Source organism: Phyllostomus discolor, chromosome 4, assembly GCF_004126475.2.
Source record: "Phyllostomus discolor isolate MPI-MPIP mPhyDis1 chromosome 4, mPhyDis1.pri.v3, whole genome shotgun sequence".
NCBI classification, from domain to species: domain Eukaryota; kingdom Metazoa; phylum Chordata; class Mammalia; order Chiroptera; family Phyllostomidae; genus Phyllostomus; species Phyllostomus discolor.
This window is the reverse complement of record NC_040906.2, coordinates 123,836,352-123,859,905: the sequence shown is the minus strand read 5'-3', so window position 1 is coordinate 123,859,905 and position 23,554 is coordinate 123,836,352. Positions and strand designations below refer to the sequence as shown.

The following is a 23,554-nucleotide window of genomic DNA, read 5'->3' as shown; positions in this document are numbered from 1 at the left end:
CGGATGCTCACACGGGCTTTCCCCAGGCATTGGCACTCTGTGACATGTTGACTAATTCCATCCATCCGATGCAGGAAATCAGCCTGGCTGCTGAGTAAGTGAAGGTCTACACGAAACCTTGAGTTGCCTGCCACTAACCTGTGGGTAGCTCAGTTAGGCCAACCCAGACCAGCTGCTGCTCGATTTCCTGTCACTTTCCTATCGTTCCCTTCGCCCCTGCCATCAAGGATCCCTGTTGTCAAGGAACGTCCAGAGTAGAACAGGTGAGCTTCTCAGCTGTGAGGGAGTGCAGCTGTGAGACTTCAGGCTCCCGTGTGCTTATACCAATCACTTTAAGGGATGCTTGTCTCTCACCTCCTCAGTTTCACAAAATGTAATGCATCTAGTGAGCCCCACCGTACTTTGTGGGAAGTTTGGCCCTCTCTTTTATGTTCCCTAAAGCAGTGCATCCCCAACTTCCATGTGATATGATCACTTAGGGATCTTATGAATATGCAGTCTGATTCTATAGGTTTAGGGCCCTGCCCAAGATCCTACAACTTAAACAAGCTCCCAGGTGCTAGCAAGCCAGATGCTGCTGGTCCCAGGACCACACTGAGCAGGACGGCACCCCTGCATGGCTGGGGTGGGGGATGGAGCTTGCCTTCTCATTTCCAGTTCTCGCTTGACTCATTCTTGCTACTTCCCCTCCTGAGGCTGCTATTATCTCTCTACGTCACTTTGATGCTGTGTAGACATTATGACTGTTTTTTATGTAAAGAATTTTCCCTTAGACCTGGAAATATTGGAAGAAAATTAAAGCACAATGTAGATGTGGGAAAAGTTTGAATGCTAAGCTCATGACTCTTAAAAGTTTCCTTGCCAACCCAGCTTGGTCTCTTACTGGCATCTCTTTCCATTTCTCTTCTCTCCAGGGAAAAATCAAGTTCCTATTATTTGTATATGTAGCAATTTTGCTCTCTGTTTGTATGCTGAAATAGGCTCTGTGTGCTTCCAAAATGAACCACGGTAAATTCTCTCCAAATCAGAAGTGCCATCTGGTCTGACATAAAGTTCATGGTACTAGTGGACACAGGAAATTGTTGTGGTCATTTTCCTCCTCTATCTTTTTATAGTATTTTTACTTTTCTTCTTCTTAGCCATGTTAAGTACCTACATAGTGACTGGTACAGCAAGGGAGTGTAATAAATTGTATCTTGGTTAACAAACATAAAACTCTGGTGCAAAAGCCTCTAAAGGTCTATAGAATAGACTCACAATTGAGGGGTTCATCCATTTGATCTGGAACTTTCTCCAGTGACCTCTATCCTGTTCCACCCAGGATACTCACACAGTACTCTGGGGGAACTCCTTTCTTAAGTCTTTCCGCCACCCCCTACTTCTACTCTCTCTCAGCTTTTGCTTCTATGCCCTTTCTTCATCTTTCTCCCCTGTGACTCTTTTCCTAGGTTATTAATGTTTCTCATCAGAAATTATACTCTCTGAGACCAAAGCATGTGCACACACGTGCTCAGAAAGACTGGGTGACAGTTCCGGGTGGAGAAAGGAAAGGGCTTCTGTGTCTTTCATCTTGTGATGACCTAAGCCCCAAGTAACTCCTGATCCCACAGGCATCGGAACAGGAAGACCCTGGTATAGTATTTTCATCCAACAAATAATCATTATAATGATCTCTTTCTAATCTTTAAACCCAAAGTAATGTTGTTTTGTTCTTGGAAATATTAAAACAAAATATTTTATTTACTTATTTTTAGAGTAGGGAAGGGAGAGAGAAAGAGAGGGAGAGAAACATTGGTATGTGAGAGACACATCAATCAGTTGCCTCTTGCATATCCCCACCGGGGGACTTGGCCCACCACCCAGGCATGTGCCCTGAACAGAATAGAACCAGTGACCTTTTGGTTTGCGGGATGATCCCCTACCCACTGAGCCACACCAGTCAGGGCTTGAAAATCTTTTCATGGTGAAAATATGTTGACCTTTATAAAAAAGAGCTAATTGCTATGAAGCGTGGTTTTATGGAGATTATAGCAAATACAAAGTAGGTTTGAATAGTTGACTCAAATAGGTAAAACTAAATAGGTGCAAAGGATTCTGAGCCTGGAAATAATCTTTTCCATTAAAGGGGATGAGGGGTAAAGATGATGTGAAGTTTGTGGGGTCTGTAGCTTCATGGTGACAGATGCTGTTGTGTTTCCAAATTAAAAAAAAATTCTTCATTGGGGGCAGAGAGGTGGGGCTTTGAAAGGGAAAGGGATATGGACTTTCTAAATGATCTAGGGACTCAAAAGGCAGGTAAATTATATATTTAATAGGTTTGACTAGCCCTGGATGGTGTAGTTCAGTGGATTGGGTGTGAGCTGTGAATCAAAGGGTTGCTGGTTCCATTCCCAGTCAGGGCACATGCCTGAGTTGCGGCCAGGTCCCCAGTCAGGGCCACGTGAGAGGCAACCACGTTGCCTCTCACATTGATGTTTCTCTCCTTCTCTTTCTCTTTCCCTTCCCCTCGCTCTAAAAATAAATAAATAAAATATTAAAAAATAGGTTTGACTAGCCTAATCAGAGAAAGAATATTTGTGCTTGAGGGGGAAAAGAGCTGCAAGAGGCTTGAAGGTTGGGAATAAAAACCATAACACTTTGAGGCCATTCTGACGTGATGTTCTTAACCCTTATTCAGAAGGGTCTGACCTTAACATAAATAAATATTCCGGGAAAGTAGAAGTGTTTTAATATTATTTGGAGATAACACTGGAGTTAAAATAAAGTATACAAATAGCTTTGGTTTAATGAATAAGATAGTGAATAAGCCTGTTTATTTTTTGCATTTAATTCTTTATAAGTATCCTTCAAACCAAATATAGAATAACACTGTTTGGCTATTTAATGAGGAGTCACAGCTCTGATTAAGAGTAAAAATAAATGGAGAAGCCTGTAAAATCATTTAATGTCTCTATCAGTCAGTTTAGAGTAGGATCTGCTGCAGCAACAGTCTCCAAGTTGCAGTGGTTTACAAGAACCAAGGCTTGTTTCCTGACCATGCGGACATGTCCGGATAGGTCAGCAGGGAGGCCCTGCTCAGGGTTCTCACTCAGAGATCCAGACCCTTTACTGTGCTGTCATTTCCCCACATGTTACACAATTCCCGAGGCAGGGGAGGAGTGGTCATGGAGAATAACAAGTAGATATTAGATTATTCTACCTAGAAGTGAAACGCTTCACTTTTCTTTGGCCAAAGCAACTCACACAGCAAAGAGGCAAAGAAGTGTAATCTTCCAGGTTCCTGGAAGTAGAGAAGAACAGCATTTTGGGGATCACTATGTCTACCATAGTCCACCCTTCTGTTCACCAGGTATTGGGTTCATTCCCCGTGCACACGTAATATCTTCACCCTCTCCCTAAGGGTGGGCAACCAAAAGTTCTATCCTCTCAGAGTGTGTAGCTCAAAGTCTAGAATTTCTAAATGGTATACTGTAGTTCATCATATAAGGTCTGAAAGGGTGGAAGAAAGCAGGAAAATAGCACTAAATACTTCTATTTGGAAAAAGAAAGAGTGGGAGAGGCACAGCAGTTTTGATCTGTGGCAGCCTTGAAATCCTGCGTGGCTGACATTGTGGAGATTCTGCAGCCAGGGCGTGTGGGAAGTTCTTGAATCAGATCCGAGAGGGGCCCAACTCCCACGAACTTTTTGTGATCTCCGGCTCCAACCCCTGGGAGGTAATTTTGCCCCGATAATCTCTTTGCCACAACTGTAACAGTGTCAGCAATATGCCTTCCCTGGTGCCTTCTTTCCTGCTCCTAGGTGGTTAGGGGGCTGAGGGTTGGTTCATGATTAATTTCAAGAACTCTTTCAAAAATTCAGTAAGCTTCTTATCTAAATCGGTTCTTTTGTGGCATGCCCGGAATAACCCAGAATATCTCTGTTTCTTTGCCTTGCATTCCTTTAACTCTCACTCTGTCTCGATTTAGTGGTGGTTTACTAGAACTATACCCTAAACTCTTTATTCTGAGCTCTTTTATTCAGTTAAAAGGATGTATCAGATGCTTCATGTTAAGTCTTGCCCACAGGAAATTTATTTGGTTGAAAGGGTTTACTGGACATTTCTCCCTCAAAGGCTTTTTCAATCTTATCTTTTGCTTTTGGGGGATAGAAATTGTTGTTGTTGTTGTTTAATCTTGCAAGGCTCTGAATTTCTGGACTCCCTTCATTCTCTTGTTTTTGTTTGCAAACCTGCCTATTCTTTCCTGAACTCCTCTCTTTCTTGTATTGCCTTGCCAGATGCAGAAAATAGCATCCAACGCACAGAACCAACATTCTGTTTTCTAGTTGGTTCCTCTAGAACTTTTGTATGCCTAGGTACAGTATTTGCCTCTTAAGTCATTGCAGGGAATAATTCTGCCCAAAGTTTTGCCATTGCATAGGGCAGGTTGCCACAGCCTTCCACCTGGCCTTTGTGACAGTGCCACTATTTTAGCTTTTTGCTTTGGGGGCCCTTCACTTCTAGGCATTAGTTTCTGTATCCACATATGTAGTACTAGGTTATGGCAGCATGTCTTGATTTGATTCACCTTTTTTTGAGTAAACATACAAATTCTTCTTAAAATTATTTTTAATTATAGTTTACCTTCAATATTATTTTGTATTAGTTTCAGGTGTACAGCACAGTGGTAGACAATCATGTACTTTACAAAGTGGTCCCCTTGGTATTCTCAGTACCCCCATGGCACCACACATGGTTATCACAATATTATTGACTATATCATCTATGTTGTACTCGACATCCCCTTGACTATTTTGTAACTACCGATTAGTATTTCTTAATCCCTGCAACTTTCTCACCCAGCCCTTTCTCCCCATAAAAACTTCTTAAGGTTGGACATTTAAAACTGAATGTGTTTAACCACTAGGTTTTCTTTCTGCTACATTGTTAGCATTTAATCTACTGGGAACATTTTATTAACCGTTACTTATTTTCATTGCCAAGATCAGCACTGTTCGATATACATATCACGAAAGCTGTATGCAGTTTTGTAACAGCCATCGGTAGTCGGTGAGATTTCGCAATAGCCGTCTTCGACGTCTGGAGTCTTGCAGGTGATCCTTGTCTAGCTAATACTACAGGTTGCCAGTGACCTGACACTTCATGATTCACGTGATCCTCTCTATTCCTGTTACATAGGGCTGACATGACTACTGGATTGAGCAAAAATTATTTTTAAAAGCTATGTACACATTAGAAAAGATACTAATTTATAGGTCATTTCAAAGAAAGCTTATGGGAACAAAACCGGGAACTCTTAATGCTGTGACCTAAGATTAAAATTCTCCATGTGATGTAGTATTCCCTCAATAGTGCTATGTTTTCCTGAGGTGATATAAGATAAATAAATAAAACTAAATGTGTACATTTAACTATACATATCTCCAACAATCTCATGTCATTATGTTCTTGGTTACTCTGTGTGTGTTTGCTTTCTTTCCATAATAAGATTTTAAACTGATTAAAGTAGAGGCTATAATAGTACAGTCTATTACCTGTAATGGCCCGAACAAACATGTAGTTGGGCATTAAAAAAATCTTGCTAACATGGATGATTGACCAGCAAAATGCTTTACCTCATATGAGGCTGTGTGTAACTCATTTTTGGAACTGCAGAGTACCAGCTGCCTCTCTGTGGGCCCTTGCATTGTGTGTAGAGTGTCCTAGCTGTCACTGTGCTGAGTGGTGGCTCCACTTGCTTTACGGAAACTCTTAAAGCTGGTAACAGCTTGGGTCATGGCTGTACATGCTAGTTAGTGAAGAGCTTCCAACACCGTCAGTGGTGTGTTCATTATATATTTGGCATTGTGTCCCCAGTATTAGCCCATGATTTATACTATAGATGAAATAATGATCTGAATCTGCTGATTCACTTCAAACCTGGTGAAATCTGGTTACTGGTTTGACCTCTTAAGTTAGTTACTTTTATCTTGATGAGTGAAAATGCTGTTACATCCTGTGACCACGGGATGTAAAACATCCATGTTTGCTTCTTTCTTACACAAAAGACCATTTACTCTTCCCCAGCAATCCAGAAAATCCTCTTATATTACATTAGGCATTTTTAATACAAGGGAATTTACTTGTTCCTTCTTTCAAGAGAGCTGGTGTAGTCTTCTATGCATGTCTCTGAATGGATAAGAGACCCCTGAAGAAGGTGAATGGTTCAGCCACTCAATTTAATATATGTTTGAGGGTCTATTGCATATATTGCTTTGGTAGCATGAGTGATACATGAAAACACGGTTCCTATTTTCATGGTGTTAGTTTTACTGAATGTGTGGAAGGATGTATCTGGTGAAGTCTTAAAAATTCTCTATCAAATGGGTTTAAGGGCTTCAGTCTAGCTAGACGGGGCTGGCAAGGAGACCTGTCTTGAATCTGTGTATGCATAAAAATATACTATTTTAATTTAGATTATATATTTGGGGATGCACATTTAGAGAAGGAGACTGGTAGAGATTATTGGGGGGGAAACTAAAGTTACCCCAAGGCCATTGAATATGCCAGAGAGTCCTCCTAAAACATATAAGCAAGTGTGAAATAAACTAATTATGAGCAGCGAGGTAATGAGAAAGGGATGATGCCTTAAAGAATAATTTAAGAAAGTTTTTTTATAGGAGTTAAACTTTTGATTGTTTCAGAGGAGAGGGGCAGAGAAGAATCCACAGTCATGGAGAATAGAAATATGGATGAAAGGCCCATCATCACAAAAGAATTTTGATAAATTTGGAGGGTCTTCCAATGAGCCCAAGAGATGCTTCTTCATTTTTTCAGTTAAAGAAAATGGGGGAAAGTTTGTCAAACATGTGATAGATGAAAATAACTTTGCTGTGATAGAATGTGTCTTGCCTTTTTGGGCAAGCATGCATATTTTTACTTCATCTTAATGGATATAAAATACTAAGTTACTATTATTTCAAAATATCTGTGTATTACTAAGGTAAATACCTGGCACATAGCATGTGCTTAATAAATGTTTGTTGACCTGCACTTAACTGAGACAAATTAAATTTTTGCAGGCTATTTAAAATTACACATCAGAGCATTTAAAGGCTCTACTTGCTAATCCATTTAGTTTTAAAAATCATCCTCAATCAGAGATAGCCAAGATAGTGGTCATGTATATGTTGTATGAATAATGATTATTTATTAAGTTTCAGTAGGAATCTAACCATCAGGTTAAGATAGAATTAGTTCAGATTACCACGAAACTATCTGGGGATGTAACTTCCGAATCTCTCACTGATGTCATTCATTTCTTTGGTTTTGTTTTTCCATTCTTAAATTGGAGCTAGATGGAGGCCTGCCGTTTAATACCAAGGCCTCTCTAAGGATGACTTGTCTCCCACTTAAATCATGGTTCATATTGCATGACTAGAAAGTAGAACATACGGTTCATGTCAAGAGGCCTTAGCCATTTATGGAAGACCATAAAATATCATGACAGCAATTTTTAACCATTGGTTAAATCTCTGTAGCAAATTAGTTAAGGACTTTGCTGTGATTTGAGGGTAGTGGGGGTGGAAGTAGGGGTAGAAGAAAAGAAAGGTCTCTTCCTTTTTCCGTCATCTCTTTTTGGGGTCCCCCTTTGATTTCCCTTCAGGAAGTGGAATAGAAAAAGAAACTACGTTCGTCAGTCACTTCAGGGCAACCACAACCTAAGACGGTAAGCAGGTCAGTTGAAACAAGGACAGTGGTTGCTATAAAACCAACAGGTATTCTCACTGACACAACACAGGTCTACTCACGGAACGCACAGAAAGAGCTTACTGCACGAAGCAGGCAGCCAGAGGAAAACAGCAATGACCGTCCTGGGTAACATGGCCGTGGTGAGTAGTAACAACAATTTCTGTTTAGGTATAGTTACTCTCTAGGATTCCAGAAAGGCAGAATTGTAGGGAATTAGGTTCTGTTGGGGGTATTTCTTTTCAAAACAGAGCTGGCTTTAATTTGACATCTGCCTGGCGGAGAAATAGAAAATATAGCTAGAAGTTATAATGGGGTATAAATCAGCTCTTTTCCCGGGGGCTTTTGCAGAGTTGGTGTCACAAACCATGTTATCTTTCCTGTGGCCACCCTTGTAGAGATAGACTGGCTTAAAAGTCTAATCTCATGAGGGAGTCTAGCCAGCTATTAGGAGATACATATCAAGGAACTTGGGGTCCAAAGAGGTGTAATGATTTCCCCATGACTACAGTAGAGAAGGAGTGCCCTGCGAGGGAAGTGAGACCATGCCATGATGAGCTTTGGACAGCTCCCAGGGTAGGGGAATTTGCCATGTCTGTGGTAACAGATTATTTTTGCTCTCTCATTCCTCTGAGGAGACAGAGATGTTAGTGTGATGGAAATCTACTTCCCCGGGTCTAGAATCTTGCCTGGCAAGTAAGACCTGGGGAGACTTTTTAACATAGAAGAGAATGAAAACAGAGCTTGGGAAGCCACTCACCATCTTATTGCCTTAAATAATCCCCCTTTTTTATTCCCCTGTTAATAGGCCATGCAACTTAAAAGCTTGGGTTTCATAAAAAAGTAATGGTGTATGGTAATGATAATACTTACATTTACATATTGTTTTAGAGATGACAAGAAATGCAATAAAGTGCAGCATTTAGGGGCATAGGCTTTGGAGTAAGACCTAGTTCCACAACTTACTAAATGTGGGATTTGGGGTAAGTTTTAACCACTCTGCATTTTTATTCCCCTTATCAGTATTGGGCAGTAATAATGGTATGCCCCATATGGGACTGGGGGAGATTAAATAATACCATTGCAAATAACTAAATCTATACTCTGAAATAGCAGATCTATGCATACATAGTTTTCAGTTAACTTGGCCATTTTAGTACAACAATAAAAGAATATTGAGAAAGTATCCAGTGAGTTTAAATATTAGTATAATAACATTATTGTTGTTTTTACCTCTGAGACTTCTCATCAACCCAGTGGATAGGTTGGGAACTACTTTCCCCATTATACACACGAACAACATGTCAAGTTGAATGATTTAACAGCACTGGGTGCTGTTCACACAAGAACTGGGACATGAACCCAATTTTAATGGCTCCAGGTACAGTATTCTTCTCCTTGAATGGTTCAGAAGCAAGATTTCTGAACCTCTCAGAGAAGTGTTGTATATGTTCTTAAGAACTAGGAAGAGCCTTATCAGAGCCTCTGCTCTGTATTGCATCACCACTCGCATCTATAGTTTCAGAGCCACAGCTTTGAGAGCAAACTAGAGAGCTTTGTAGATATCCTCTGATTTCCTGATAACGGGCCATCTGACACTTGTGCATTCCTGACACAGCTGTCACACTGCTTAAAATACTTGGCTCCTCTAGTGGGACAAAGCTAAGAGTAAACACCTGTGAGTGGCTATATGTTAGTGACAACGATGAGGGTCTACAATAGCAATAGCAGTGACCACTGAGAGTTAGGTTTGAGGCCACAGACTGTCATTAGCAGGCTGGTGAAGCCAACCAGGCTACTTGTTGCCTCTCAGACACAACTTCTTCACCTGTCTAATGGGAATAGTTACCTCACCAGCTCTACCTACTGGACGAGAAAGTTGGGAGAATCTGAAGTTTAAAGAGAGGTGAAAGTGTTTTCTAAAATACTCAACATAAGCAAATGTAATAACAACTTATTAGAAGCGGGGCAATTTTTGCTAAATCATATAACCTCAAGGTCCAGTTATTTGAAAGCTTTGGTAAGAAATATAACAATGTCTTAGTGAACATGATGCAGAAGAGAAAAGAGAAAACACAAAGGAGGAATTTATGTAAAAACTCTAAGGAAGGTAGGCTTGGGAAGCTATCTAAGGACCCTCCTGTCTAAGCAGGTCTTTTACTTTTTAAAACTTCATAATGCTGTGTCCAGATAAAAGGTGCGTGAGGACAAATTTCACATCTTTCCTGTCCACTGTGCATCAGGAAAGACCGCTGTTGACTTAATAATCATCGCCTGTGCTGAATATTTACCATGTGCAGCTGTGTTCTCCACACTTTACGTGGATCATATCACTTAATCTTCACATTTTCTGGTGGAGGAAACTGAGTCACAGCTAGTAAGAGTCCTGGAACTGAGTTATGGACCCAGGACATCTGATTCCAGAGCCCATGTTCGGAATCACCATACTGTAGAGACAAAGTTGTTGAATGAATGAATGATTGTGGGAGATGAAAGTAGATGAGTGCTGATTATCTGAAGGCAAATCAGCCTCAGTCAGGCATATCTGGGTCAATCTCACTTTCAATGTCTTTCTAGTATCAGCTACCTGGTACAGCAGGATGACACCAAAACCTTTTTGTTTGCTCTTATCATTTCTTGCCTCCAGCATCTGCAATATAGAGAAAGGAGGTCCTTTAACCAACGTGTCTGATTGCCTCACCTACCTTAACTCATGGGAGGTGTGGGCCTGAGCGACACGTAGGCCAGATGATGAAAGCAACTCAGCTTCAGCTCTTGTTCTGCATTATGTTGAGAGTCGCTGATGGGCCTTGCCCATCCCCAGGAAGGGTCTGTGGTGACCGTGAGGGGAGCAAAGCACTGTCACGACAAAGGGAAGCTGAAGGGATTTTGGCTCTTCTTTTATTTTGTAAGGCCCTCAAAGAGAACTTTCTTTCTTTGTGCATGCCCATAACACCAACTAAACCGGTATTTCAGTGTAGGTATAAAAAATATTTATGTTCTGGAGTTAAAGAGAAATAGTTCCATAGTCTCTGTTGTTGGGCATCACTAGTGCCCCTGCTTCTTTCAATTAGTGTGGATAATTGGAACTTTGCTATAGTGTTTTTCTTTGGGAGAGTGTGGGAGATTAACTATATTATTAATATAACTGTATTGTTTTGTTTATTCATGTACTCACCCGCTTTTCACCCTTCCAGAGAGTGCTTATGAAACCCCCCCATCTGTGACACGCTCTCCTGCAGGAACTTACAGTCCAGTGGGTGCCGATCTGACACCAACACAAACAGAACATTTCCAGACAGTAAAGAAAAGATGCTTGAGGGGTAGATGGTTAAATTAAACCTTCATGATAAATAACACACTTTTAATTGAACTACTTTATGGACAGTTTCTGGAGGAGACCACGCCTGAGCAGGGCCTGGATGGAAGGGTGGGATTGGGAGAGATAGTGGCTGGCAGTGTGTTCTAGGTGAAGGAATGACTAGAAGGAAGGATTTTGGGAAGGATTCATGGGGTATGATGTTGGAAATACGATAAAAACAAGACCCATCATTTAGTAAGCCTCTATTTTTTGTTAGATAGATTTATGGGTGCTTTACATAGAACATTTCACTTAGTCTTGTGAATATTACTATAAAGCAAGATTACCATCCGGTTGGAAAGAAGAGAAACCAGAGGCTCAAGAAGAGGCCAGGTCAAGGTTGAAACCCTGTCCCAGATCCTGTCATTGCTCTGTCTCACTGGTTAGGAGCTCCCACACTGTGTGGCTCAGCCACCAGGCTAATGAGGTTAGTTCTCAGCTTGGTACCCTGATATTTCCGTGTATGACTGTTCCAGTTTCTAGGTGAGGATCTGAGGTTCAGAGAGAAGCCATGATCTCATAAAAGACCAGGAATGCCAAATTCAGGCACATCATGGGATGTCTCTTGCCAACAAGTGACGCCAGAGTCCCTAACCAGCTACAACCTCTGCTATTTTCCAGGTCAAGTGTCTGCTGCTGTTGATATTGGAACTCACTCTCCTGAGGGAGGGGGCAGCTCGGAAAAGTGTCAAAGCGGGGGACACTGCCCTTTGTCCTCCTCTGGAGGGCAACAGTGTGAGGGTTGACATTCGCATCCTCAGACAAAACCAGGTTGCCTCTATCTCACACGACTTCCAGAACCGCTCCAGCTCCCCCTGGGATTACAAGTAAGTGCAGAAGAAACTATCTTCACCGTCTTTTGAAAAAATATGATAATTTATTTCAATCAGAAAGTAGAAAATTTAGAAAAACCAAAAGCCCTCACATTTACTCTTAAAAACAGAAATCCCACTTTACCTGGGAGCTCCCATTTTTCTTGCTCTTTTGGGCTAGGTGATTGGAAGTCTTACTATTTTGTGTCCAACTTCCCACTGTGCCTTGTTCTGTTTCACGGAGTCTTTCTGTGTTGGAAGAGAGGTCTCTTTAAAGCAGCCCACATAAACATCTCCGCATGGGAATAAGTGGGAACCAGAAAAGTTCGTTTAGACAGATCCACTCAGACTAAACAATGGTCTTCAAAGAACGAAGAAAAGGGCGGAGTGGAGGAGAAAGAGTGTTTGGGAAGTGGGGTGCTCAGTGGGAAGGTGCAGGGTAGCCTTGTTGACTGTGTTATATATAGATTCCTAAAATATCAAGTTTATCTAAATCCTCCCAATATAAGTATAAAAACAGACTCCAGGAATAGTTACAAATGCTTCTGGACTGCCCGTATGGCTTCCCATGGGAAGGGAGTGTGTACGGTGGCAAGTTGGCTGAATTGGCTTGACTGCCTTTATGCCTCCTGGCAAAGGAGGCTATTGAGGGAGAAAGTGAGAGAAGGCACTGGATTTACAAGCCTCTGGCGCTTTGGTTTTCCTTTCCAAGCAGCAGACTTTGTAGACTGTATATTGGGAGGCCTACTGGTGATTTTAGTCTCTAAGGAAAGGATGAATAATAATTATAATAATAACATTGTAAGAAATGAACTAAAAGGTCTAACATTTATTGAATGCCAACATTTTACGGTTTGGCATTGGATATGCATTTGTATCACTGAATGATCTCAACAATTCCATGAGAGATATGTGAGAATCTCCATTTAATAGTTGAGGAAACTGAGGCTTAGGGAGTTAAACACCTGCCAGAGGGGCTGTGTGTGAATACAGGCTGTCTGTTCCCAAGCCTGCGCTGCAGCCCTGGGTTACTCAGAACCACCGCTCTGCAGGTGACTGCCCAGTGCAGCAGAACTCTCATCCTTTGCCCATCTTCCCCACCCTGTCTCAACACCGGCTTTTACCTGTTCTTCCTGCAGCATCACCCGGGACCCTCACCGGTTCCCCTCTGAGATTGCAGAGGCCCAGTGCAGACATTCGGGCTGCATCAATGCCGAGGGGAAGGAAGACAGCTCCATGAACTCCGTCCCCATCCAGCAAGAGTTCCTGGTCCTCCGAAGGGAGCCCCAGGGCTGCTCTGACTCCTTCCGGCTGGAGAAGGTGACGGTGACTGTTGGCTGCACCTGCGTCGCCCCCATCATCCGCTATGCACGTGACCTGAGAGCTGCACCTCAACTCAGCTGAAGAAGCTGTAGCAGTGCCACGCCTCACCCAGCGCTCTGCAAGAAGTCCTGTGTCGTCCTGATTCTCCCCACTTCATGGGACTCTTAATGAGGTCTGCACGGAATTCTCCAAGCTTTGTATTAGGTGTATTAACTTTCTGGGGGCTTTCCGAATCCTAACATAGTCCTGAGCTATTTCAATGTCCCAACCTCTGAAAACGAATCCAGGAGAATCTAGGAGCCCTTGGTGCACACCGTTCATGTACTGTGATGACCACCTTGGGGTCGCTGCGATGCAGCGCCACTCCCTGGGCGCTTTGTTGGTGCAAGGGGCCTCTGTTCCCTGCGGAGAGAAACACAGAAAATATACCCACAACGTAATTGTGTGGGAGGAGCTGTCCACGCTGAGGCGGGGCGGGGGGGGGGGGCCGGGTAGGGAGGAGGATCTAATATATACATTTATTAAGCATTTGCTAAATCTAGATGAGGTTGGCCTGATATTTATGTTTGCAATGAAATCATTCATGTTTTTGTGATATGTTGACTCTATAAAATTTTAGGAGAAAAATTAATATATCAAGTACTATTATAATAAAGTATTAATGATTACAAAACATTTTGTGTTCATCTCAGATTGTACTCACAGACCTTGTAGCCCCCCCAAATTTTAAGCTCTATATACCTGTCATTTTTTTTCATACTTTCTCATCAGAGCACTAGTGTTAGAATTATTTCATTAGTACTATTGTTTTGTGTGTGTATGAGCTTGGTGACATTAGTTTCTTTCCAGCTTATTGAGATGTAACTGATGAGTGACATGGTGAATGTTTGAAGCACACAATGTGGTGATTTGACACATAAATATACTGTGAAATCATCACCACACTAAGGTTAGGTAAAGCCTGCATCCCCTCACAGCATTGCATATTTTTCTGTAGTAAAACACTTAAGATGAAGTCTCTTAGCAAATTTCAAATGTGCTGTGCATTAAATCCCCAGAACTCATTCCCTTTATAACTAATAGTTTGCACCCTTTGCCCATCTTCCATTTCCCTTATCCCCCACCCCTGGCAACCACCAATCTACTCTGTTTCTATGAGTTGGAGAGTTATTTCATTATTAATAGTTTTTGGGGTTTATATGGAGAGTTAATCAAAATGGTACCATGTTCCCTGGTACTCTTTATTGGTCCATCTCCGTAGCTACATTGTTTTACAAAGTGAACACTTAGTGGCCACTGTGGTGGTAACTAGAAATACAAAGTATGAAATGCATATGGAAGGTCCACAATATTGGCAACGGCCATCCACAGAGCCCCTGGTCATCAGGACCATGCTGATCACTTTATACTTTCCTTGTTCTGACTTCTTTTGGGTCACTGATTGTCTGTCATCCATCTCCAGTGCTTCTTGGGGACACAGGAGCTTCCATATTCTGGTCTCCATGACATTCAGAGGTTCCTTTACACCTCTCCTGCCCAGATATGGCACGCCACATTTTCTCCATTAGGGCTACCGTCCCACTGGTTCAGAGCACCTCTCACTGCTGCTGTCTTCCGGATCCCAGCCAGGCAGGGGGGTGCACGTTCTCCCTTCCACCTGCTACTTTGCATGAGGATGGGAAAGTGGCAGGAGCCTGGCACCTATGTATCAGCGTGGGGAATTTTTTCTAGTCTCCTTGTGGGGGGAAGGAGAGGATGGAACAGTTTGCCTGGCTAGCTCTTTATCTCTTTGCTTCAGAATCTTTTGTTTATGGCATGAGCATTGATGTTTGTACTTAAAATGTTCAGGCTCTTGAAATCTGGGAAGCATTTTCTCTCATAGCTATCAGCTCATAAGTTTTCCATGAATCTCATAGGGAAAGCCCTTGTCTGAGTGGTGGGAGAAGTATAGAGATGAAGGAAATTGCAGAGGATAAAAGTACACCTCTGAGGGTATCGGGATATTATCTGCCTTGGCTGGTGTGGCTCAGTGGATTGAGTGTCAGCTTGTGAACCAAAGGGTCACTGGTTCAATTCCTAATCAGGGCACATGGCTGGGTTGCAGGCCAGATCTCCAGTAGGGGGTGTGGGAGAGGCAACCACACATTGATGTTTCTCCCTCTCTCTTTCTGCCTCCCTACCCCCTCTCTAGAAATAAATAAATAAATGCAATCTTAAAAAAGGATTATGTTGTTACATATGTACATGTGTAATTTCATAACAATATGCTGAGTACTATAGTCAAGGTACGGAATGCTAAGCAGGTACAGAGGATGATACCTCACCAGGAGTTTTCTGAGAGAAGAGACTTGTGCACTGAGCTGAAGATGAGTTGCTCTAGAGGAAAATGGGGGAAGGGCATCCCTAGGAAGTGAACGGTGTGAGCAAAAGCAACAGAGGCACAAAGAAGCTTGTTGTGTTAGGGGAACAGTGAATATTTCCATGTGCCTGGGATAGTGTGGGCATGGGGACACAGTAGGGCACAGGTGGCAAACACAAGGCCCGTGGGCCGAACCCAGCCCTCCACCTTGTTTTATCTGGCCCGGAACCTTGTTTCTACCTGGTGGCAGCACCAAGCTCTCGCTTAACTGTTATACAGTCCTAAAATTACATTCAGCCCTTTGAAGGCAACCACGAGGCTAATGTGGCCTCCAGCAAAAATGAGTTTGACACCCTTGTAGAGGATACATAAACAATATTTCTTGAATAAAAACAATGAATGAATGAATGAACATGGCAAGAGGCAAATGGCCCACTTGTGGATGGTTTTGTACGGCTCTATTGCAGATGTGATGAGAACACAGCTGTGTTTCATAAGATAATTTTGGTGGTAGTATGCAAAAGGGGTTGGAAATCTGAAGGTGTGCTAGAAGATCAGAAAGAAGGCAATTTCTCTCCTTTGGTAGCGCATCGTTAGAGCTGCATAGGTCCATGCAGATCACCTGGTCAACCTCTCTCATTTGCAGATGAAGCCCAGAGGAGTTAGATGATTTGCTCAAGGTCACTTGGGTAGTTAGTGGCAGAAACAGGTTCACTGACTTCAAGTTTATGACTTTTCATGCATGTTTTTTTCCAATAAAGACCCATTTTAGTCATTTCTCTACAGGTGGTCCCGGGAGTGGATACAGACCTACCTCCGCATCCTACATTTCCAAATACACTGTACGTGGTTCCCCTGGAGTCCAGGGCCCTGAGTTCCAGCTTCCTTTCCTGGCGTGAGCTGAGGACTGGCTGTCATTCAGGAAATTGCAGATCCTCTCCCTCTCACAAGGTGGCACAGTTCCCTTATGGGGAATCTACTGGCATCTTCTTCGGCAGCCACTTAAGACATGGCTGAGGCTGAATGAGGCTGTGTTTTTTAGTTTGGTTTTCTGGGGCTCAGCAGGGCCCTGTTTCACTTGTAGGAGATGGCCTAAGATGAGTGGTTCACGTGTTCAAACACAACCCCACTGTCATAATGTGTGAACAGAGGAACTTTTCTTTCCATATGGAAACTTGAAAGCATGTAGCCTTTTCTTTTGGTATCCAGTTCTTATTTATGAAGGCTTGGCTGTGGAGAAAACATATTCTTACTCTCTCTTTATCACTCCCTCTCTCCCTACCCACCTCTTTCTAAAGCTGGATAAAAGTCACCTACATTTATAATGCCTCATGGGAGAAATTTTGCTTGTAATTTACTGTGAGAAAAATGGTTATTAAATGTTTTTTTTGTTTGTTTCTAACAAGAAAGGTAGAAAAATGCATTTAATATTTAGACAGCTCTTAGCTTTGGATTCTGGTCCTACCACTTTCTGGTTGTATGAATTCTAGCAATTTAATACTTCTGAGTGAGACTCAGCTTCCTTGTATGTCAAATGGGGGATAATATGTATTTTAAAGAGTAGTGTGTAATGCATTTGAAATTAAAATGTGACTTTATACACTGTCCGGGAAATGGCAGGTGCTTTGTCACTGGTGGTCGTTATCCCAGGAGGCACAGGCCTGTTTCCCAGTTTGCTCAGTCCCGGGGAACTCAAGCCAACTTTTATGTTTAAATACTACAGCTATAATATTCCTCATGGGCATTAAATTTACATTCTCCATTTACTCTCTACACACAACTGTGTATACAGCTGTCCCCTCAGCCCCTTCTATGTGGGTTTGCTCTCTATGTTTTCAGTTACTTGGGGTCAACTGCAATCCAAAAATACTAATGGGAAAATTCCATAAATAAACAATGCATACATTTTAAGTTGTTCACTGCTATGAGCAGTTGTGATGAAATCCCATCGCTTTCTCCAGCATCTCCATCTTAGATGCTCTTCCTTTGGTAGTCACTAAACAGTCCTTGGTTCTGAGGTCAATGTCAAGGTACTGAAGTGCTTGGGCCCCAGAGAGCGAAAGTGGCGATGCTGGCAACTCCGAATGTCAAAGAAAAACCATAAAGTGCTCCCTTTACATGAAAAGGCGAGGACAGTGCCATACAATATTTTGAGAGAGGAGAAATCACATTGATATAATTTTATTACAGTATAGTGTTATAATTGGTTTTTTAAAAACTAGTTTGTTGTTAATTTTTTACTGTGCCTAATTTATGTGTTAAACTTTTTCATAGGTATGCATGTATAGGAAGAAAACATAGTATACCTAGGGTTTGGTACTATCCACAGTTCTAGGCATCCACTGGGGGTCGTGGACATATCTCCCTTGGATAAGGTGGGGAGGCTATTGTGATTGAAGGTAGTTTAAATAAAAGATATATATATATTGTCACTATATATAGATATTTTATTTAACATAGATATTAAATATTTTATATAGATATTTTATTTAAATCACCTTGAACTAACTTAAAAAGAGTAAAGGAAACTATAGATTTAATATATTAAAAAATTCCCTCTGGGGCCAGAAACATTGTAGCCCACTTCACTGATACAAACTGGAAGAAAGTCATTTCTGATTGTGTAAGTCAGAGAGGCAGTACATGTTCACTGGATCTCCCTCAGGGTAAAAAGGAATGCACAGCTCTTTCAAACAGTGACATGTATTTTGGGGGCACCTTGTTTGGTGCCTAGAAATAATCATTGAATGAAAGATAGCTTCTGAAACCGATGAGCTCTACATGCGGTTTGTGCATTTCTAAGTATCAAAAAAGACTATAAAAAACCATTCTTTCTTTTTAAAAAAGATCCTGGGAAAACAGAATTTCTTTAGGCAGTGAGTGAGGTCAGTTGTGGGGTAATGGGGAGAACCGTTTATGTATGGGAGGCTTTACTTCATGTGTTTCTTATATCTGCAAATCTGATAATCAGGTGGTTATGACTTACAGGTCACAGTTGTGCATCTTCTTATATTTACAATAGAATTAAATTGCATTTGCAGCAGAACCATGGAGTCTTAATATGGCCCAGAAAGCTAAACTCAATAACAATTCCACTGGGGGTTGTTAAAAATAATAAAAATGATGATGATGATGATGATGATGATGATGATGATGATAGCAGCTCATTATACCTAGTGCTAGCTATGTGTGTCAGGCACTGTGCTGTTTTGTGTGCATCTTAGTCCTCACAACTGTGCCACAAGTTTAGAAAGATCACTATCCCCATATTGGAGATGAGGGAAATGAGGAATTATCATTTGCCCAAGGTCACAAGAGCTAGTAAATATTAGCCTCAAGGTTTAAATTTTGATGTCTTGGATTGCAGACCCCTGTCTTGACTGATCATCTAATGAGTGCATTTGCATAAAGTTGGGTAAGGTACCTAATATTTCTTCACCAGAATATTTTCTTATCTGAAAATGAAGAATGATTAACATGTTTTTTACATAAATTACTGGAGGTCCTCAGGATTAACTCCTGATCTACAAAGAGCACTGGAACACTGGCTGGTGTGGCTCAGTGCTGGCCTGTGAAATCGAGGGTCACCAGTTCGATTCCCAGTCAGGGCACATGCCTGGGTTGAGGGCCAGGTCAGGTCCCCAGGAGGAGGGTGTGCGAGAGAGGCAACCCCACATTGATGTTTCTCTCCCTCTCTCCTTCCCTTCCCCTTTCTCTAGAAATAAATAAATTTAAAAAAATAAATAAAAAGTACTGGAAATCCACTACTTGCTGCCTTTTCAAAAACACACTTTCATGTACTAGTCCCAGGTCATGAAGTTGGTCCTGTAACTTTACAATAGTGATTATGTGAATGTGTGATTTAAAAATTGTGACCTAATCGCCTGGCTGGTGTGCATCAGTGGATTGAACGTGGGCCTGCGAACCGAAAGGTCACTGGTTCAATTTCCACTCAGGGCACATGCCTGGGCTGTGGGCTAGGTCCCCAGCTGAGGACATGGGGCACATTTCTCTCACACATCAATGTTTACATCCCTCTCTTTCCCCTCTTTCCCTCTCTCTCTAAAAGTAAATAAGAAATAAAATCTTTAAAAAAAAATTGTGACCTACTACTGGCTCTCTAGCAGCTATTTAGTGGACATAATTTTGAGAACTTTGCTCAGTAGTGAAGAGAAAGTATTTTGAAACTAAGATATAAAAGAATGACTGATTTGAGCATAAAGATGTTTTGCTGCAAAATGGTCTTCTCTTCTCTTAAATTATACAAACACCACAGCAATATCAGATATCATAGTATAATGACTAAGCATGTGGCTGATGGAGCCAGATGCCAAGTTAGAATGCCAAATCTGGCACCTACCACTTGCACCAATTGCTAATGATCTTGAGCAAGTCACCGAACCTCCATTTTCTCTACTAGAAAGTGGGAATGACAGTACCTACTTCACAGGGTTGTGGAGAGCCTAGAACAAGGCAATATGTTTAAGGTGCTTAGAAGAGTACCTGGCATGGTAAGTGTATTGCCCAGTGTATTAAAATAAAGAAAAGTTATCTATTATCCTATCACAATAAAATATAACTTTTAATATTTCTCTTTCTCATCTGCTCCTCTGACTCATAGATACATCCTTTATAAGGCCATAATCATAACATACATGTAATCTGTATTTGATAATTTTTCACTTAGTTATATTTTATTTTATATTTATAATTTTATAATTACATTATATATCATACATTTTCTATATTTCCATATACTGTTCACAATAATCTTTAGTGACCATTATACTATTCTCTCAAGTTGATGAACCTGAATTTATTTAGTTATTCCTTTATTTTTGGACCTTTAATTGTTTCTACTTATAAAGCATAGATAATGCTTATAGCTGTTTTGATTACTTTTTTATTGTGAACTATATAATATAGACAGAAGAATTTGTGTCTTTTTACATGTACAGTTGCCTTCCATGTTAAAATTCTCTTTGTGTATGTTCATATCTATAGTCTACCTTGGACAAGTTATATCATATCTCTGACCCTCAGTTTCCTCAACTCTAAAATGAGGGTGGTGATAATACCTGCTTTGTAGGGCTGGGCCATGGGTTAAGAGAAATAATACATGGAAAGCACTAGAGCAGTTCTGAGTTCTAACCAGTTGTTACTACTCTTACTCACTAGTTTAATAAGCCAGGGCCTATGGAAAAAGGCTCCCACCTGTTAATTCTTGTTTTCACAGTCTCACAAATCAGTGGATTAGCCAAGATGGATTAATGAGTTGCTCTGGGGTTGTGGCTGTCACAAAACTTGGAGACTTCCTACGCCCCTGGCTTCCCCCTGTGGTTTCTTTACATGCTGTCTGCAGTGAAACATCGCATGGCCTACAGGCAAGGACCAGACCTTGTTTACAGCGGTGACAACAGCAGAAGCCATGTAACCATTTCCCACAACCACAGACTCATGATTGGCAGACTCAGGTCTGGGAGCCCCCAACCTGGGTGGGCTGAGTGTGCTAAAGGTTGGAGTGGTGTCTGCTAGTACTGGCCTCCTCAGAGGGGACACCGCACTCATGGAAAACCCTTAAAAGAGTAGTCCATCAGGCAAGAGTTTCCCGGGGTCCTAGGCATCTGCTGAGTCCACACTCCTTGGCTTTTCCACACCTGAGAGAAAAACCCCCGGACTTCCCACAGACCACTTGTCAAACACCTAATGGCTTCTGCGGTCACCCCAAACCCCAAGTGAGATCCATTCAGAAAGCAAGGTTTGCTTCTGCCACTTGGTTTCAACTGCATCTGTATACGAGATGCCAAACCCTGGTTCGTATATTTGGAGACATGTAGAAAACAAAATTAAGTATAAAAGAAAACAAATCTTTTGGATCTATGTTGCTTAGCTTTTGAAATCTGCTAAGTACTATGACTTGGGTTTAAGAATGTAGATGAATTGAAGTTCTTGTCATATGAGAATGTTTTTACTGGGCAAAAGAATGATTTAAGTACTCCTACTGTACAGAAGGTAAGGATCCCGTATTATTTTCCTTAGTACTGGAACCCTTTGTAATGAAAGCTAACACTCATTCAGTAGTTAGAGTAGAATAGACAGCCTTCTAACTTATATGGATTCAGTCATTCAATTGTCATATATCTCTGTGACTTAGGGACTATTAATTTATGTCATGGTACAGGTGAGAAAATTGAGGTACAGACTGAGTCCATACTTTTCTTGAGGTGACAGTCACCACCTGGTGGTGGACTCCTGCCTTTTGTCACTGAGCTACACAGCCTCTCTGTAGGAGACCCACCAGGAATCGCTTGTCTGCACTTTTGTCACTGAGCCAAGGCCTCCTCTCTGAGGATCAGTCTGTGACTGGTCAGTGAGAGCATGTTAATTCTGATATTAATCCTATACATTTAATTCTAAGCTTTATGGAAAGCTCATTGGAAGTGTAACCAATAGATCCATGATTTTGCTAACTTTCAGTAACACCTCAAATTGTAATGGCCTTTTTCTTGCTTGTGTGTAGAAATCCAATCCTTTATCAGGCTTTATTCCCCACAGGTTTCTGGAAATCTCAGATCAACATCTTAATTTCCCTCTAATTTTTCCTAAAGTTGCTCAGTCCCTTGGTCAACTGTCTGGTTGTGGACAACCAATCCTTACCTCATTGAGCTACCTGAAGGTGGAGGCCTGTTAACCCTGTCAGGTTGATTGACAACCATAGGTCACAAAAAGTTATACAGCTTCCACTTGGTTCTCTTAGGATGCTGTTAGGGGATGCCAACTGCCATGCAAGGAATCCACTACCCTGAGGATGGCATCATGGAAAGGATGTAGATGCAGATGGTTGGGAATTCTTGATGAGCTCCTAGTCCTCAGCCAAGTGAGGGAGCCATCCTGGACAATCAGCCTGGTAAGACTTCTGTTGAATGCAGCCCCAAGAAATATCTGAATGCAACCTTATGAGCAAGACTAGCTACGTAATTTGTGATGTCTGGTGAAAAATTAAAATGTGTAATTCCTTGTTAAAAATGATTAAGAATGGCAAGCCGAGCATTCATCCAAGCACAGGACCCTCTGAGACTGTGCGGTTTGTGCACCCAGGAAGCCAGCCTGCTCCGGAGAACCCCTGGGAGAACTCCCCAGCTGAGCCCTTCCCCAGGTGTTGTGATCGAAATAGAAGGGCTGCTTTATTTTTTCAACTTTTATTGACATGTAATTAGCATGCAATATTACATAGGTTTAAGGTGTACAGCATAATGATTTGATATATTAATATATTACAGTGGTTACCACAATAAGTTAACACCTCATATTGTTATGATTTTTTTGTGATAAGAATTTTTAAAATTTACTCTCTTAGCAACTTGCAAATACATAATACAGTATTGTTAAGTGTAGCCATCATGTTGCATATTAGGTCCCCAGAACTTATTTATCTATATAACTGGAAGTTGGTGCCTTTAAAAAATTGAGGTATAATTGACATATAATACTATATTAGTTTTAGGTATACAACATAATGATTTGGCATTCAGATGTATTGCAAAGCGATCACCACAATGAGTTTAGTTATCATCTGCCACTATACATAGTAACAAAAAATTTTTTATGATGAGAACTTTTAAGATCTACTCCCTTAGTAACTTTCAAATATGTAACATAGTATTATTAACTATAGTCACCATAATTTATAATACATTCCCATAATTTATTTTATAACTGGAAGTTTGTACTTTTTGACCCCCTTCACCCATTTTGTACTACCCGCCAGTACCTCGCTTCTGGAAATCCCACCAATGTGTATGTTCTCTGTTTCTGTGAGTTTGGGTTTTTTTTTTAGTTAAGTTTTTTCTTTTTAGACTCCACACGAGAGATCGGGCAGTACTTTTGTCTTTCTTTGACTTATTGCATTTAGCATAATGTACTCAAGGTTTACCCATGTTGTCACAAATCGCAGAATTTCCTCTTTTTCTTA

General features: G+C 41.3%; 1 protein-coding gene and 1 non-coding gene across 2 annotated transcripts; both read left to right on the top strand.

Annotated features, from left to right (window-relative positions):
- The first annotated feature begins 5,252 nt into the window (after positions 1–5,252).
- On the top strand, positions 5,253–5,379 carry LOC114495845. The gene has a single exon (XR_003684510.1). It is a non-coding gene; the product is annotated as a small nucleolar RNA SNORA25 (small nucleolar RNA).
- A 2,464-nt stretch (positions 5,380–7,843) lies between these two features.
- On the top strand, positions 7,844–13,668 carry IL17F (interleukin 17F). Its single transcript, XM_028510206.2, has 3 exons — positions 7,844–7,870; positions 11,710–11,915; positions 13,040–13,668. Exons 1-3 carry the CDS (start codon positions 7,844–7,846, stop codon positions 13,302–13,304), a joined length of 498 nt encoding a protein of 165 aa, XP_028366007.1. The 3' UTR covers positions 13,305–13,668.
- Positions 13,669–23,554: the final 9,886 nt, after the last annotated feature.